The 13,621-nt window shown below is 43.6% G+C and overlaps 1 protein-coding gene across 12 annotated transcripts in view; it reads left to right on the forward strand.

Annotated features, from left to right (window-relative positions):
- Sergef (secretion regulating guanine nucleotide exchange factor) overlaps window positions 1–13,621 on the forward strand; it is a 236,139-nt gene that overhangs the window by 181,004 nt on the left and 41,514 nt on the right. Inside the window, exon 12 of one of the 12 annotated variants that reach the window (XM_033764100.1) lies at window positions 6,963–7,304. The exons of the other annotated variants lie outside the window; for them this stretch is intronic. Within the exon in view, the coding sequence (XP_033619991.1) occupies window positions 6,963–6,985 (23 nt within the window). The 3' untranslated portion in view covers window positions 6,986–7,304. Of the gene's footprint in view, window positions 1–6,962; window positions 7,305–13,621 lie in introns of those variants that run through there. 12 annotated transcript variants of the gene reach the window in all.

Here is a 13,621-nt window from a genome sequence, read left to right on the forward strand (position 1 = left end):
TTTCCCCGTATCTGCCCTCCCTTCCCCCCCTCCTCCCCTCCCCATCTGAGTAGAGAAATCTTTATCAGAATTTGAACACACTGGGCTGGGAATTTAGTTCAGTGTTTCCGCCACTTGCTTTGTAAGCTCAAGGCCCTGAGTTCGATCTCTGGTACCAAATAAAAACAAAACAAAACAAAAACCCCCAAAAACCAGAATTTGAACACACTGTATTTGAGGTGCCTTTTAGACACCCGAGCATAAATGTTCCATGCTTATGGCCACCAAGGGTAGCACATAACGGTCCTGGGACGTCTTTGGATGTCTGACCCAGATGCAGTGTCTCTGGGGTCAGGCTTGTTTAGTCCAGTTTGTCTGAGGACTTGAGGTTTGCTTCCCACACCTCCTGGTTCTCTTTCCTTCCAGAATATCCTGAAAAGGGATCCATGGAGAATTCAGCTTAAGGGGGTATATAAACAGTCCAGGCACAGAGTCTGCATCTTCAGGGGAAACAATTCACATAGCAATTTATGATGAGATGTCTACATCAGTAGGTGAGATACTTATGTTTGTATTTTATTAGTTGATTAATTAAATTTTTGCTATTAATATAAATTACAAGAGTCAAGCACAATGTCAGGTCAGAAAGGACCCCTGGTTCTTTGGGAAGTGATGCCTCCCAGAATGCATCTGGCATTGCCATCCTTATGATGTCAGAGAAGCCAAGCAGGATGCTGCCCTTTCTCTGAACACTAAATCTGCAGGATGCAGAGCTGCTGACTTTTAACAAGGGGACATGTCCTTGATTACAGAGGGTTGGTTTGTCAGGGGCTCCTTCTTCTGTCAGGTTCCTGAAGGCCTCTCTGTCCCAGAGTCCCCCTAGACAGTAACATCAATGCCAGTTCTCCACTTAGAACAGGGCTCAGCTGGGCACTCTGAGCTCTCCTCCCCCATGCCATATGCTCTGATTTGTTGCCTGAAAACATCTTTTCCTGTCCAGGTGAGCCAGAGAGGGTGGGAGAAGTGTCAGGGCCAGCTTTGTGTCCTCCCACAGAATGGCCAAGGACCTCTGGATCAGTGGACAGGGAGAGGCCTGGGCAAGAGTACCTCATCTAGTCCGGCACCATGTTCTAAGATCGGTGACTACCCGTGTGGATAGATATGTGCTCTGCGAACATTTGCCTGTGAAAATCTAAATTCACAAGCCACTTGAGTTCGGAACAGTGATTACCATCTTGAAAGGGAACATGATTGCCTTTTAAAGTCCTTTAGTGCATTTAAAATGCAGTGTAGTGAGAGAAAAAATATTTATGCCAATTTAGGTACTCAGGGAAGCTGCCATCCCTTATATTAGTGGAACATAGGTCTTCTTACAAGTGAACCAGATGGTTCTCTGTTAGGTGTCCCTGCAGAGACTGATGACCATGGGTCAGGGGGGAAGAGGGACTCCTGCCTACGGTGGACTGAGAATCCTAACCCTAAAATTCTGTCTTCCTTGACAGTACTTTGCATCTTGAGTATGTTGGCCTGAAGCAAATCTGCCAAGAGCTCATGTGTCCTTGACATCTGAAGGGCTAATGCTAAATCCTAGCTCCCCTTCTGGCTACATGCAAGTTTCTCTGTGAACATCCTTCTCCTAGTCCAGAAAACCAGGTTCATAATACCTTGCAGGTTTTGTGTGTATAGGGAACAGATGAGTTAAGCCTTGCAGCCAGCAGCCCAGGCTGTAAGGAGAAGAGCTGCTTGTGGTGCTTCTGATCAGCTGGCAGTTCTGTGGACTGTGCGTGGCTTGGGTCTGCATGCTCTGTGCAGGGAGAACATTCATGCCTCCCTAGAACACAAATGCAAGGCGTGCGTCAACTCATTGGCAGCCTGCAATGGCTAGGACACGCTGTCCTGTTTCTGTCTGGGGACTGACACTCAGTAAACAGCCCACCCAGCTTAAGTTTCCCTCAAAGAACGCAGTCTTCATTACAGAGAAATCCTTTCAGGTGCCGAGGGTGGCATGTTGCTTGCAATCTGACTCTTGGAGATTTTGGCTATGTCCCTTTCCCATGTCAGCTCTTTCCTAAAGCTGATTTTATGTGGAATTATTTTTCTAATATGTTGGATAGAATCTTGAAGCACATTTCTGTGTCTCCGGAGATTCATGCTGTTTTTATTTTCCTGGGAGCATTAACAAGACAGAGACTAGTCTTTTAATGGGGCTGGCACAGTCACTGTAAGCTAGAAGCTTACACTTGTCTGCAAAATCCTTTGATACCCCAAGCAAGGTTCTGACTTCCTATGTCACCGCCCAGCACACCATGCCAACCTGAACACACTGCCTATATTCGGGGAATCCACCATGGTTGTCATAGTTCTCAGCTGTACACACCATGTAAATTCACATTTACTGTTTATTTCCCCCACCCAACAATCCTGTGGCTGTGTCGTGGAGAGTTCTGGGCCTCTTTATGCAGAGTAAGAGAACATGGATGGGTAAGATACAGTATTTTAAGTGAGGTCACACAGCTTATTATTGGCAAGTCCTGGTGCTCTGAGGGGCAGCCTTTACATGGTGAAAGCACCATCCAGCATTTGCACGTTATCTGTAGCATTCATGAGCTGTGTGACCTTGGGCAAACTAGTTATTAATATTCTATGTGGTTATTAATAATAATAGTAAAAATGTTTGAACACTTGGCCCAGGGATAGGTGGCCTACACTGTATTTCATTGGATTCTCTTATTAGACCTACACAGGGTATTTATGGATTTATTATTGTCCATCTTACAGATAGATACATGTCCTGAAATTCAGAGCATTAGAGTAACTTCTCCTGAGCCCCCATTCCTCCATAATAGGAGAATATTAATCTCTCTATGGGAAGGTGATGGTAAGGACTGAATGAGGCAGTATACATATGCCTGGCACAGAGGACGTGCTTTGTCAAGGCTTGTTTTCTTTCTTTAGTCTTCTCCAGCTCCTACTCTAGCAGTCTTTCCACTTCATCCACGGAGTACATTTAGAAGCTGAGGTCATGCTCAAGTCGTCTCTGTAGCTTTCTCCGTCACAACCCCAGTGACCACTTCACGCCTCTCTTCTGAGGGCTGTCCCATGTAGTGCCCGGTCAGTCTTGCACAGCTCAGGAAACATCATCCTCCCCCAGCTTGTTGCATCACACCCCTGACATTTGCCCGTGCTGTGTCCTGGAATGCTAAAGCCTACCCGGCTCACCAGTCAGAGAGTTTTCCCCTTTTCCTTAGACTTTCTCCAAGGCAAATGCAGATTCTTACTTTTATTTTTACATTTTGCTTGGTCTCGTTAATGTGCATTGTGTTTCATGAGAAGCCATGAATGGGAGTGACCTGGAACCCAGATCTGGCTTCTGGCATTAGGCTCCCAAGCGTGCTGTGATTTGATGTTGAAAGAGACTGTCATAGGTCATGGGAAAAAAACAGGAGCCCCTCCGAAGTGTACTCATTTGGATTTCAATAAACATTTATTTATTTAGCAATTACTTTTAGGCAGGCCCTACATTAGACACAGGTATGGCTGTGAAGGGAACAGATGGGTCTTGTCATTCATGAAACTCTCTTGAAGTGCACATTCTAGTATAAGTAGATAAAAATATAAACAAGTAAATTAGGAAGATAGCTTCATATTTTTAGTGCCATGAAATAAAAAGGGCTCTAGGATAGAGAGTAACTGGGAGGTGTTTTGTGTTCTTTGGATAGAAAGGTCAGGCAAGGACTGCCTGAGAAGGAGGCATTTTTGAGCTGAGGTCTTGTCCATCTATTTTGTGCTACTGTAACAGAAAACAGAGACTGGATAATATATAATGAATGGATATTTATTTCTTCAAAATTCTAAAGGTTGTGAAGTCCAGGATTAAGAGGGTAGCATCTGGCATGGGCCTTCTTACTCCATCATTCCATGGTGGAAAGGCAAAGAAAAGATGAGAGAGAGCAAGAGACTGAAGTCCACCTCTCTATAATTGGCATTAACCCATCCATCAGGGTGAAGCCCTCATAACCTGAGTGCCTCCTGTTCAGCCCCACCTCCCAATACTGCTGCATTGGGGATTAGGATTCTAACACATCCCTTGGTGGTGGGGGGCTCATTCAGACCACAGCAGGTCTCACATGAAAAACAGAGGCATGAGCATTCCAGGCAGAGGGAGCAATGAGAACAAAGACCTAGAGGTGAAAAGGGCTGATCATACTAGGATGATGTGTGGAGTGGTTCAGAGCAAACCAGTTCATCACTCATTCTGATATGCCTCAGAATTAATCAGAATAAAATATCAAAATCAAGCACTACTTTAAAATCAGATATGCCTTCTAAAAACAGAACCTGCATCTGCCTCAGAGTTGTGAAGAAAATGTATTAGGTTATATTAAACAGCAAGATTGGCCTTTTGGTAGGAAAAAAAAATGAATTAAATCTTGTCTTCCTGACAGGGGATTTTAATTGGTATTTGAGTCAATTTGATCTGCATTTGAGCATCCATCCAGAGAACATTTATTGACATCTGCTATGAGTGGAGCTTTATGTTAAGCATGAGGGAGGTAGAAGATGAACAAGATTCAGATCCTTCCAGGCAGGAACTGATGATCTAGTCTGGGAAGTAAAACATATGAACACTTCACTGTCACCCAGGTGTACAGAGAATAAGCTGAGGCAGTCCAGATCCAAGGCTAGGAGTGGTCAGAGAAGGAAATTTCTTCCAGACAAACCTACAGGCATGGAGTCTGCCTCTCACCAAAACCCTGTGGTGCTCAGAATTTAGGCTGAGCTGTTGTGGCTGTGAGGAATGCTCTGCAGCAGCCTGCCACTCCCAGTCAACTTCCAGCTCCAGGTTGAACACCTTACATGAATCATCTCAGGCTGTCTTAGTTACTTATTTCACTGCTGGGACAAAATACCTGACACCCAAAGTAAAGGAGGAAAGATTTGTTTGGCTCACAGTTCAAAGAAGTTTCAGTTCATACTTGGCTGGCTACAAGGCAGGATGGCATATGGCAGAGGGGCATCATAGAGGAGAAACAGTTCATGCAGGCAGAAGGCAGCAAACAAGTGAAAAGCAGGGACCCTCTTTCTGTCCCTTATATTTTAGCCAAGATACACACCCTTAGGGTGGGTAGCACTCACACTGAGGTAGGTTACCCTTAATCCTACCCAGAACTATGCCAAACCAGTCAGTGGACTGATTGGTAATCACACAGCTTTGATCCCAGCATCACATACTCCAGATCCATGCACCTCTAAAAAGCCCCACCTGTGACTGATCGCATGAGGCTTTGGGGAGACATCTAGCCATAGCACAGACCTTCATGAGCAATGTACACACTGCATTGCCAAGCTTGGTGGCACTTCTTTATGGCTTGCATCCTTGGAATTGATTTCCAGAAAAAGTTGTTCACTGCAGCAGGAATTTTTATTCCTTCTTTTGCAGCACTAGAAATTATTTTGTCCAGTGTGTGACCCTTTCTGCTTTAGCTGGCACTTAAATTCAGGATATAATGAAAATAGGATCATCTTCTGTAGGTTACTCTTGAATGTCAACTTGATTGGATTGTGAGCTACCTGGGAAATTAATAAAGCACAGTTCTGGGTGTGCCTGGGTCTGGTGTGTGTTATGACTGGCATATAGGACAGCAAATTAACAGGGGAGACCCACCCTGAGTGTGGGTAGCACCATCTGACAGTCTGATCCACCTTCTTCCTTCCTGGCTGCCATAATTGGAGTGGCTTTCCTCCACCAGGCCCTTTAACTGTGATGTTTCTGTTTTGCTTCAGGCCCAAAGTAATGGAGCCAGTGGGCCAGACTGAAACCTCAAAACCATGAGCCAAAATAAATCTTTTTCTTCAAGTTGGCTTTCTTAGGCATTTTGTCATAGCAACACAAAGCTGACTTAACATATTCTCTCACATCTTCTCAACAATTACTTGTCAACTTTTCTCTGAACAGGACCCTGTGCTAAAACAGTAGGAGATACACACAGGCCTTGGCGCAAGGAGCTGACAATTAGGCTGTGTGAACAAGGCCCTGGGGTCACTGTGATACCAGCTGGGATAAATATTAGAGGGGTCTGCGGAGAGGAGCTTGTTTTTAAGATAGGGAAATGAAATGAAAATCTAAGGGAGCTTTCTGTGGTTTGGATGTTGAAAAATGTAGGGATCATACACATTGAAAATAGCCACATGTAGAGTTTCTGTCATAAAATCATGGCAAAAGCATTGAGGAAGCAACAACTCCAGGCATGTTTAGAAAAATGGGAATACTTTAGTTTCACTCTGGTGAAATTTAATAAATACTTAATAAAAGCTGGGGCCAGATCATTACAGTGGGGCTCCTCCATAGATGTTTCAGGTATTTGTATATTTAATTCTGTAGGCAGTAATAATTCACTAATAGTTTTTAAACACAATGTGACATGAAATCCTAGTGTTGGAAAGGGTTCAGATAAGACCTCTTCTAGTACTCTGCTTACACATAAAGACTGGATCTCAAGGAGGAAATTACTAATCTACGGCCAGACAACTAATACGTGGTGGCACACAGAGTCTTAACCAGATCTTCCGGCTTCAAATATAGCAGTCTTTTATACTCTGGTCATCCCGGAAGAATGATGAGTCTTTCTAGTGGGGGAAGATGGAGAGAAGAGGACAAGCAAGAGTCAGGGAGAGCATCGGACAAGGCTTTGGTAGTTTTGGTGAAAGCTAATGCAGGAGGTCATCAGTTCAGATTCAGGCAACGGGATAGGAAGGAACGGGCTGGTGGAAGGACTCACAGAGGTCTAGTCCACAGGGCAAGGGTGGAGGAGGAGTCTCCCTGTACTTTCTCTTTGCTGAATTGCTGCACTGAGTTCTATTTGGTAAGCTATTTCCAAGAAAGGGTAAAATCCAAAATAAATATATCAAATACAGTACCTTCATTAGTTCCCAAACTGAATGTCTTTGTAATTTGACGTTGTTGTTCCTCTTGTTCCTTCCAGGCCCTGTGTCCTCAGAACCATGATCCATTTACCAGCCTCTCTTCTGGCTTCATGGTTTTACACATGGGATATTGCAACTGCTATCACCACCTGTGTGTCCCTGGGTTTGGGTTCTGGGAGGGGCTGTGTGCATGGCTGGCCTCCCATCCATGACTCTAGGCTCAGAAGCAGAGCCCTCAGATGATTACCCCATTCTAAGCGCCACTGCGGGTCATGTGCTCAGCTTGGGGCTGGGAGCGGGCCACTGGGTTGGGCCTCCGTTGCTGCAGACCTAGCCCTAGACTCACCTCAGGAGCATTAAAACACAGATACCTGGGCTCTATCTTATTGTATGTATTGAATCAGAACCTCTGTATTTGTGGACTATAAATTAGTAGTTTTTGTCAAGTTCCTCTGGGTGATTCTTTTTTGCTTTTCTTCTCTTCTCTGTTTTTCTTTTCTTTCTTTTTCTTATTTTTGGTACTGGGGATTGAATTTGGGACTTTTTGTTTACAAGGCAGGCGGTGGAACCACTGAGCTAAATCCCTGGCCCTGAGTGATTATTTACCTAAATTTGAGATTCTGACTTAGATTTTTTAAAATATTTTTTCCTTGTTTTAAAATGGGGCAGTTATATCTTGAAAGTAGAAAAGCACTTTGCAAAAATGCTACAAGTTTATATTATTATTATATATTATTATTAAAGTTTACAAACTTGGAATCAAGAAACTTTGAAACATTTTTTCAAACTAAAATATATTAAAGATTGGTAAAGCGGCTGAGAGCTCGCACTTGAAAAGTATCTTTACTGACTGAATGAATATATGAGTGAATACCTCCAGGAAAAGACAAACCCTGAAGAAAGGTCTTTAACCTGTCTCTTCTACCTCATGCATTCAATCAGCATCATTGACTAAGAGCCTGCTATGTGTCAGGACTCTGTGCCAGGCTGAGGAAGAAGAGATAAATATGATATGGTCTCCGACCTCGAGGGCTTGGAGATCAGTCTGAAAATGTCCAATACAGTATGATGAGCATTTGCTCCGGGGTGGGCAAGAGTGTGGGAACTAGTGTTTTGGTGGCAAAGCAGGAACCACTTCTCTCTGGGATTATCAGGAAAGTTGTCACCCAAGGAGGTGGCCCTGCAGCGTAGGACTTTTCCAAGAATGAAAGCCCCTTTCCAGGCCTTGTCACTGGCTTTCTTCTTTCATTCCATTGATTTCTGTCTTCAGTTTTTCTCTTTTCTCCCCATCAAACCAATCTCAGGAAATTAATGCTTTTGGCTTTTTTTCTTCTTCAATCTACTAAAATTTGCTTTCACACCCTGTCTCAGTCACTTTCTCGTGATTGAGACACAGTTCCTGACATCCACAACTTACAGAGGAGAGGTTTATTTGGGCTGATGGTTTTAGAGGTTTCAGTCATAGTTGGCTGGCTTAGAGGCAGGGGCAGCGTGGTGGAAGGGCCTGCGTGGAAGAGAGAGGCCGGAAGCAGAGGGAGGGAAGAGCCAGGGAGGGAGCTAAACCCTTGCAGGTCCCACCCCAGTGACTCCTCTCCTGAATAGGCCCAGCCTCCTCATGACTTTCCAAAAGCCCCATCTCTGAGCACAGGAGGATTTTGGGAGTCATTCTTAGATAAAATGTAACACACTGTAAGCCAAAACATAAATCCTTGGATTCAAAACATTGCTTTTTTTAACAAGGGCTTGGTTTACGTGGTTATCTCCCAAAGTTTTAATCAAAGTGGTTTTACTAAACTGTATTGGAGATTTGATTTATTTGAGTGTTTGCTTTTTACATCAGCCAGCTGATTGAAGTGGTGTTGTGCTTTGTTTCTTGTTTGTTTTATAGTAGTGGTTGGGGGGATGATTGTAAACAACTGGTTTGCCCTACTCCTTGTTAGTTTTTCTAGATAATCACTAATTTGCTTACCAATAAGGGATACAAGATTAATACATGGTCCAGTTAATTTACTATAAAAATGTCCATCTTTTTATCTTTGTTTTTTAAGGTGAAATAATATTTGGGCCAGGGATTTAGCTCAGTAGTTCCGCTGCCTGCTCCAGAAGCACAAGGTCCCTAAGTTGGATCCCTGGCACCCCAAAAAAAGGTGAAACAATATTTAATGGCATAGGCGGCATAGTCCTAACTTGTAAGTGCCCTGCCCATCCCTGTCCTTTTTTTTCAAAGGAGGTCCACACACCAGTGGCCTTGGCAGGCCTTAATTAGAAACGCAGAGACCTGCTGAGGCAGAATTTGTATTTTAACTCATCCCCTGACAATTCATATGCACATTAAAGTTTGAGCGAGACTATGAAGTTAGTGGTTTATCCCATTTATTGATTAGGAAATTGAAGGCCAAGGAGAACAAGGAACTCACTGTCACGTAACAGGTAGCCTAGCCATGTTCAAGCCCAGTCTGATTCCAAGCTCAGTATTCTGTCTGCTGTTTATTGGAGAGCACTTCTTCAGTGGTTCTTGGTTATGAAGAGGGAAAAATGTGACACTTTTTCAAGATACAAATGTATCTTCTTTTGGGACTGGAAGGGACAAGAACAATTAAAGCTGAGCTCACATACTGAGCCTTGACTTTATGCCAGACCTTGAGTGACTGTGTGTGACTTGTACCCTCATCCCCATCTTACAGATGGGAAGAATCCTCAGCATTTAACGAGGGAGTAGGGAAGCCCAGGGAGGCGAGGACTAAATGTGTTATTTAGGGCTTATAAACTAGGACTTTCTGGGTCAAAGATCAAGAATCACAGAGGATTTTCATGTTTAAAATAAGATAATCTTTCTATATGAGGCCAGTTTCTTCTTTGACCAATCAGGTTCAGGGCTGCCCAGAAGTCACGAACTCAGGCTTCGGTCGGTCACTTGTTCTCCTCTTGATTTATGAACAGCTCTTGTCTCGTAGAGTAAAAGCGGTTTTCCCAAAGAGGAAAAAATAGCCTTGAAGAATCAAGATGACAAAATGTATTATTTATAAGGGCCTAAAATAAGTGCCAGATCTTCCACTTGAAATGAGCAGGCGACAGCCAAGCTTGTGGAGTGGAGCAGCTGCCTCCTCTGGACCTGCATGGCCACACCATCAGCCATGGCCCTTTACGGAATTCTGGGGCTGCTTGGGCAGTGGCACCTGCTGCCAGTACGAGAGAGCCCCGTGGTCACACAGGTGGGTCCGGCTTAGACACCTGGGGGAAGTTCTTAAAGGAGAAGTGCAGTAAGAACCTGCAGAATAGTGGGAAAAGATGGTTGACAGACACTTCACAGGATCAAACTGTGTCAAGTTCCTGGCATCATTACTCAGGGAGTTGTGGCAGGACAGGAGCAGATAAGGGGAACCTCAGCTCCACCCTTGTCACACAGCTACTAGCGATATTGTCCAAGCAGAGTCAAGTCCTGTTGCGTCCAGGAATCCGCCACTTCTTGCTGCATCGCAGTAAGGCTTGTCTCATCAGTCTTGAAGAACTTACAACAGTTTCTATGGTTTCTTTTAAAATAGTGTTTACAAACATCTACAAAAAACTTTTTTGCTTTTTTTTTTTTTTTTTTGCGGGGGGGCGCGGTACCGGGGATTGAACTTGGGTCCTTGCACTTGTGAGGCAGGCTCTGGAACCACTGAGCTAAATCCCCGGCCCTTTCCTGCTTTTTGAAGCAAAGTTATAGTCAGCAAGTCTACATCTTCGTCCAGTGGAGGAAAAGCAGAGTTGCTATCTAGAGGGCCTCTGTGTTGCAGAGACCAGTTTTCCTGCCTCCTGTCTCTTGACTCTAGCCTGTTATCTTTGCTCTCTTGTTGCTTGTTATACTAAGTTCAACTCAATGATCATCCCCAAATTCACGTTTCCCCAGAGGATGGGATTCAGTGAGGGTTGGGAGGTCACTGAAGAGTAGAAGATGATGCCAGAAGCCTTCTGAGGGCACCCAGAGCAGTCATGAGATTGCACAGCAGATCAGAGTGGCCATGGATCTGCTTTTACTATGAGAACAAACAGGTGGAATTTGAGCAGAAGCTGCAGATTTCAGAGCTGCCTCCCCATCTCTGATACTTCTTCTGTTTTGTTGTCTTCCTCCCTTACCCTGTTCAGAATTTCTTTGGTGGGATATGGTGACTACACTGTGGGGAGAAACACTTCCAGTAGCTCTTGCTGCGTTTGGAACCAGCTGTGTGTTCTCTGTTGGCTGGCAGCTCCCTGTCCAGCCATCACAGACCTTTGTGGTCCATGGGCCCCAGTGGAGCTCCCTGGGAGCTTCCCCCTGGTATTGGCTCTAGTTCTAACCTCAGATGTCTTCCAGTTTCCCTTAGCTCTCTGGTGTGCAGGGTGCCTAGTCCAAAGCTCGGGTTTACCCACAAGCCCTGGCAGTGCAGGGAACCTTCATTCACTAAGATGGACGTCTGACCTTCCTATCCTCAATATCCCAATTCATTAGCCTGAAATCTTAGGCTTGAAAATTTTTTTCACCATTTTAGGTCCAATCATCTAGTCAGTATGTGAATCAAAGGCAGCATGGTGCAGAAGGGAGAATATTGGCTGGATTCAAATCTGTTTCCACTGCCTCCTACATGTGTAATCCTAGGCCACTTGCCTGATCCCTCTGGGCAAAGAAGGCTTTGCCGGGCCCTAATGAAGAGTAGATTATGTAGATAAAGTACTTGTATATGATGTGTTGATAAATAATGGGTAATGTTATCATTGTCTGATAACCCAAGAGCTTTCGAGCTTCCTTTCCTTTCTTTTTCCTTTTTCCTTTCCTTTTCTGACACAGTCTTGGCTGAGTTGTCTAGGCTGGCCTCAAAATTTTAATACTCCTGCCTCCACCTCACTAGTAGCTGGGATTACAGAGTGTCCTACCGTGCATGGCCCAGTGTTCAAACTTTTGCCTACAGAACAAGGTTTTGCTGTGTAGTTCAGGCTGCCCTTGAATTCACTAGGTAGCCCAGGGTGGTCTCAAACTTGTGGCAATCTTCCTACCTCAGGCTACCAATGCTGGATTGTTTCATATGTTCTCCATCATATATTATTTTTACATGCTCTCAGCACTTTGGATTATTTGTTTGTTATTGTCATCATCATTTTTACTGTTACTTTTATTGCAGCGAACTTTCAGCATTACAGGTAGTTCCAAAATGGGTGTCAGTACAGCTTGTTTGCATGGGACAGCTCTACAAAGGAGCCTTCTAATGAGTAGTACATTCCTTCCAAAAATAACAAAGGACATTGTTTAGGAGAGCTTTGGGAGAAAATAATAGTTTCTGAATTCTTCAATAGCATCTAGTGTGTAGTACAGATTAAATGATAAAATTCATGTCCGTTGTGTAATACATAAGGCCTTTATATGTATGTGGTTATTATGTTGTTACACCATGGAAGACATTATTATGCAGATACCATCTTTATTCTGTGTAGGCAAACAGGCTCTCAATTGCTAACCCCCGCCAAATCACAGAACTCGCAGCAGCATAGTATCAGAGCTGGGATTCAAACCCATACTCTTTCTTTTGTAAGATGCTGTGTGATATGCCAGCAGAGAGTTCTGTGGGTGAATTATACAAATTTTATTATGTGTTTCATCTTTCCACCTCCTCTGGCCTTTCCCACAGCAAGGATCACAGAGGTCCTACCTTCTTGCTGTTTTTTTTTGTTTTTGTTTTTTGTTTTTTGTTTTTTTTTTAATTATGCACCTAACATCCAAGCTTCAGAACTTTCTGGTTTTGCCAGTTCTTTATCTCTGTACCTTCTTGAAGGGATCACTCACATTCTTCAAAAAATACTCTAGAATAGGAAACTGAACTATGTATACAAACTGAGAGGGCACTCTGGCATTATTAAATGAGTAAATAAGAACAATGAACTATGCATATATTTAGAGTAATCATCACTTAGAATCTGGTCAAAAAATGATGCTTTCCAGGACCTTCAAGGTGTCTAGAAGCACTGAGCAGAATGTGTTCTGAAAACACCATGCTTACATTCAATTTCCATGAGTGATTGGGATTCATTTCTCTGTTCAGCAAATCAGAACCAAGTCATATTGTTTGCTTCTTTGCTGTGGTTGCTAGGAAGTTCAAAGCTAGTTTGGGCTTTTGTTTGTTTTGTTTTGTTTTTGAGAAGCATAGGCAGATTTGATTACGCAAGGTTAGTGAAGTTCATACTCAGAGGAGGCAGTGTGTGAGTCCTTGAGAGAGGCACCTCCAAGCCAGTTTGGCTACTCACTCACAACATGCATATAAACTTCATGGGCTGCATGTGGGTATTCCTCCTTCCTCTGCCTCTGAATTTCCATTTCCATTCATTCACTGCATTACAGGAATGCCCTTTGGAGAGAGATGGGTTTAGGTAAATCAGTAAAGGCCGTGAGTTCCTCCAAGTCAAGGACCATGTTTTATTTTTTTCTCTTTTTATTGAGTTTATTGGTACGTTTTAGGTATACAGTACAGTTACATTCATTATTGGGATCTCCTTCCTCTGCCTCTGAATTTCCATTTCCATTCATTCACTGCATTACAGGAATGCCCTTTGGAGAGAGATGGGTTTAGGTAAATCAGTAAAGGCCGTGAGTTCCTCCAAGTCAAGGACCATGTTTTATTTTTTTCTCTTTTTATTGAGTTTATTGGTACGTTTTAGGTATACAGTACAGTTACATTCATTATTGGGATCTTGTGCCTTTACATGACACGGG

This window comes from Fukomys damarensis, unplaced genomic scaffold (assembly GCF_012274545.1).
Source record: "Fukomys damarensis isolate Sample0158 unplaced genomic scaffold, DMR_v1.0_HiC HiC_scaffold_16, whole genome shotgun sequence".
In the NCBI taxonomy this organism is placed as follows: domain Eukaryota; kingdom Metazoa; phylum Chordata; class Mammalia; order Rodentia; family Bathyergidae; genus Fukomys; species Fukomys damarensis.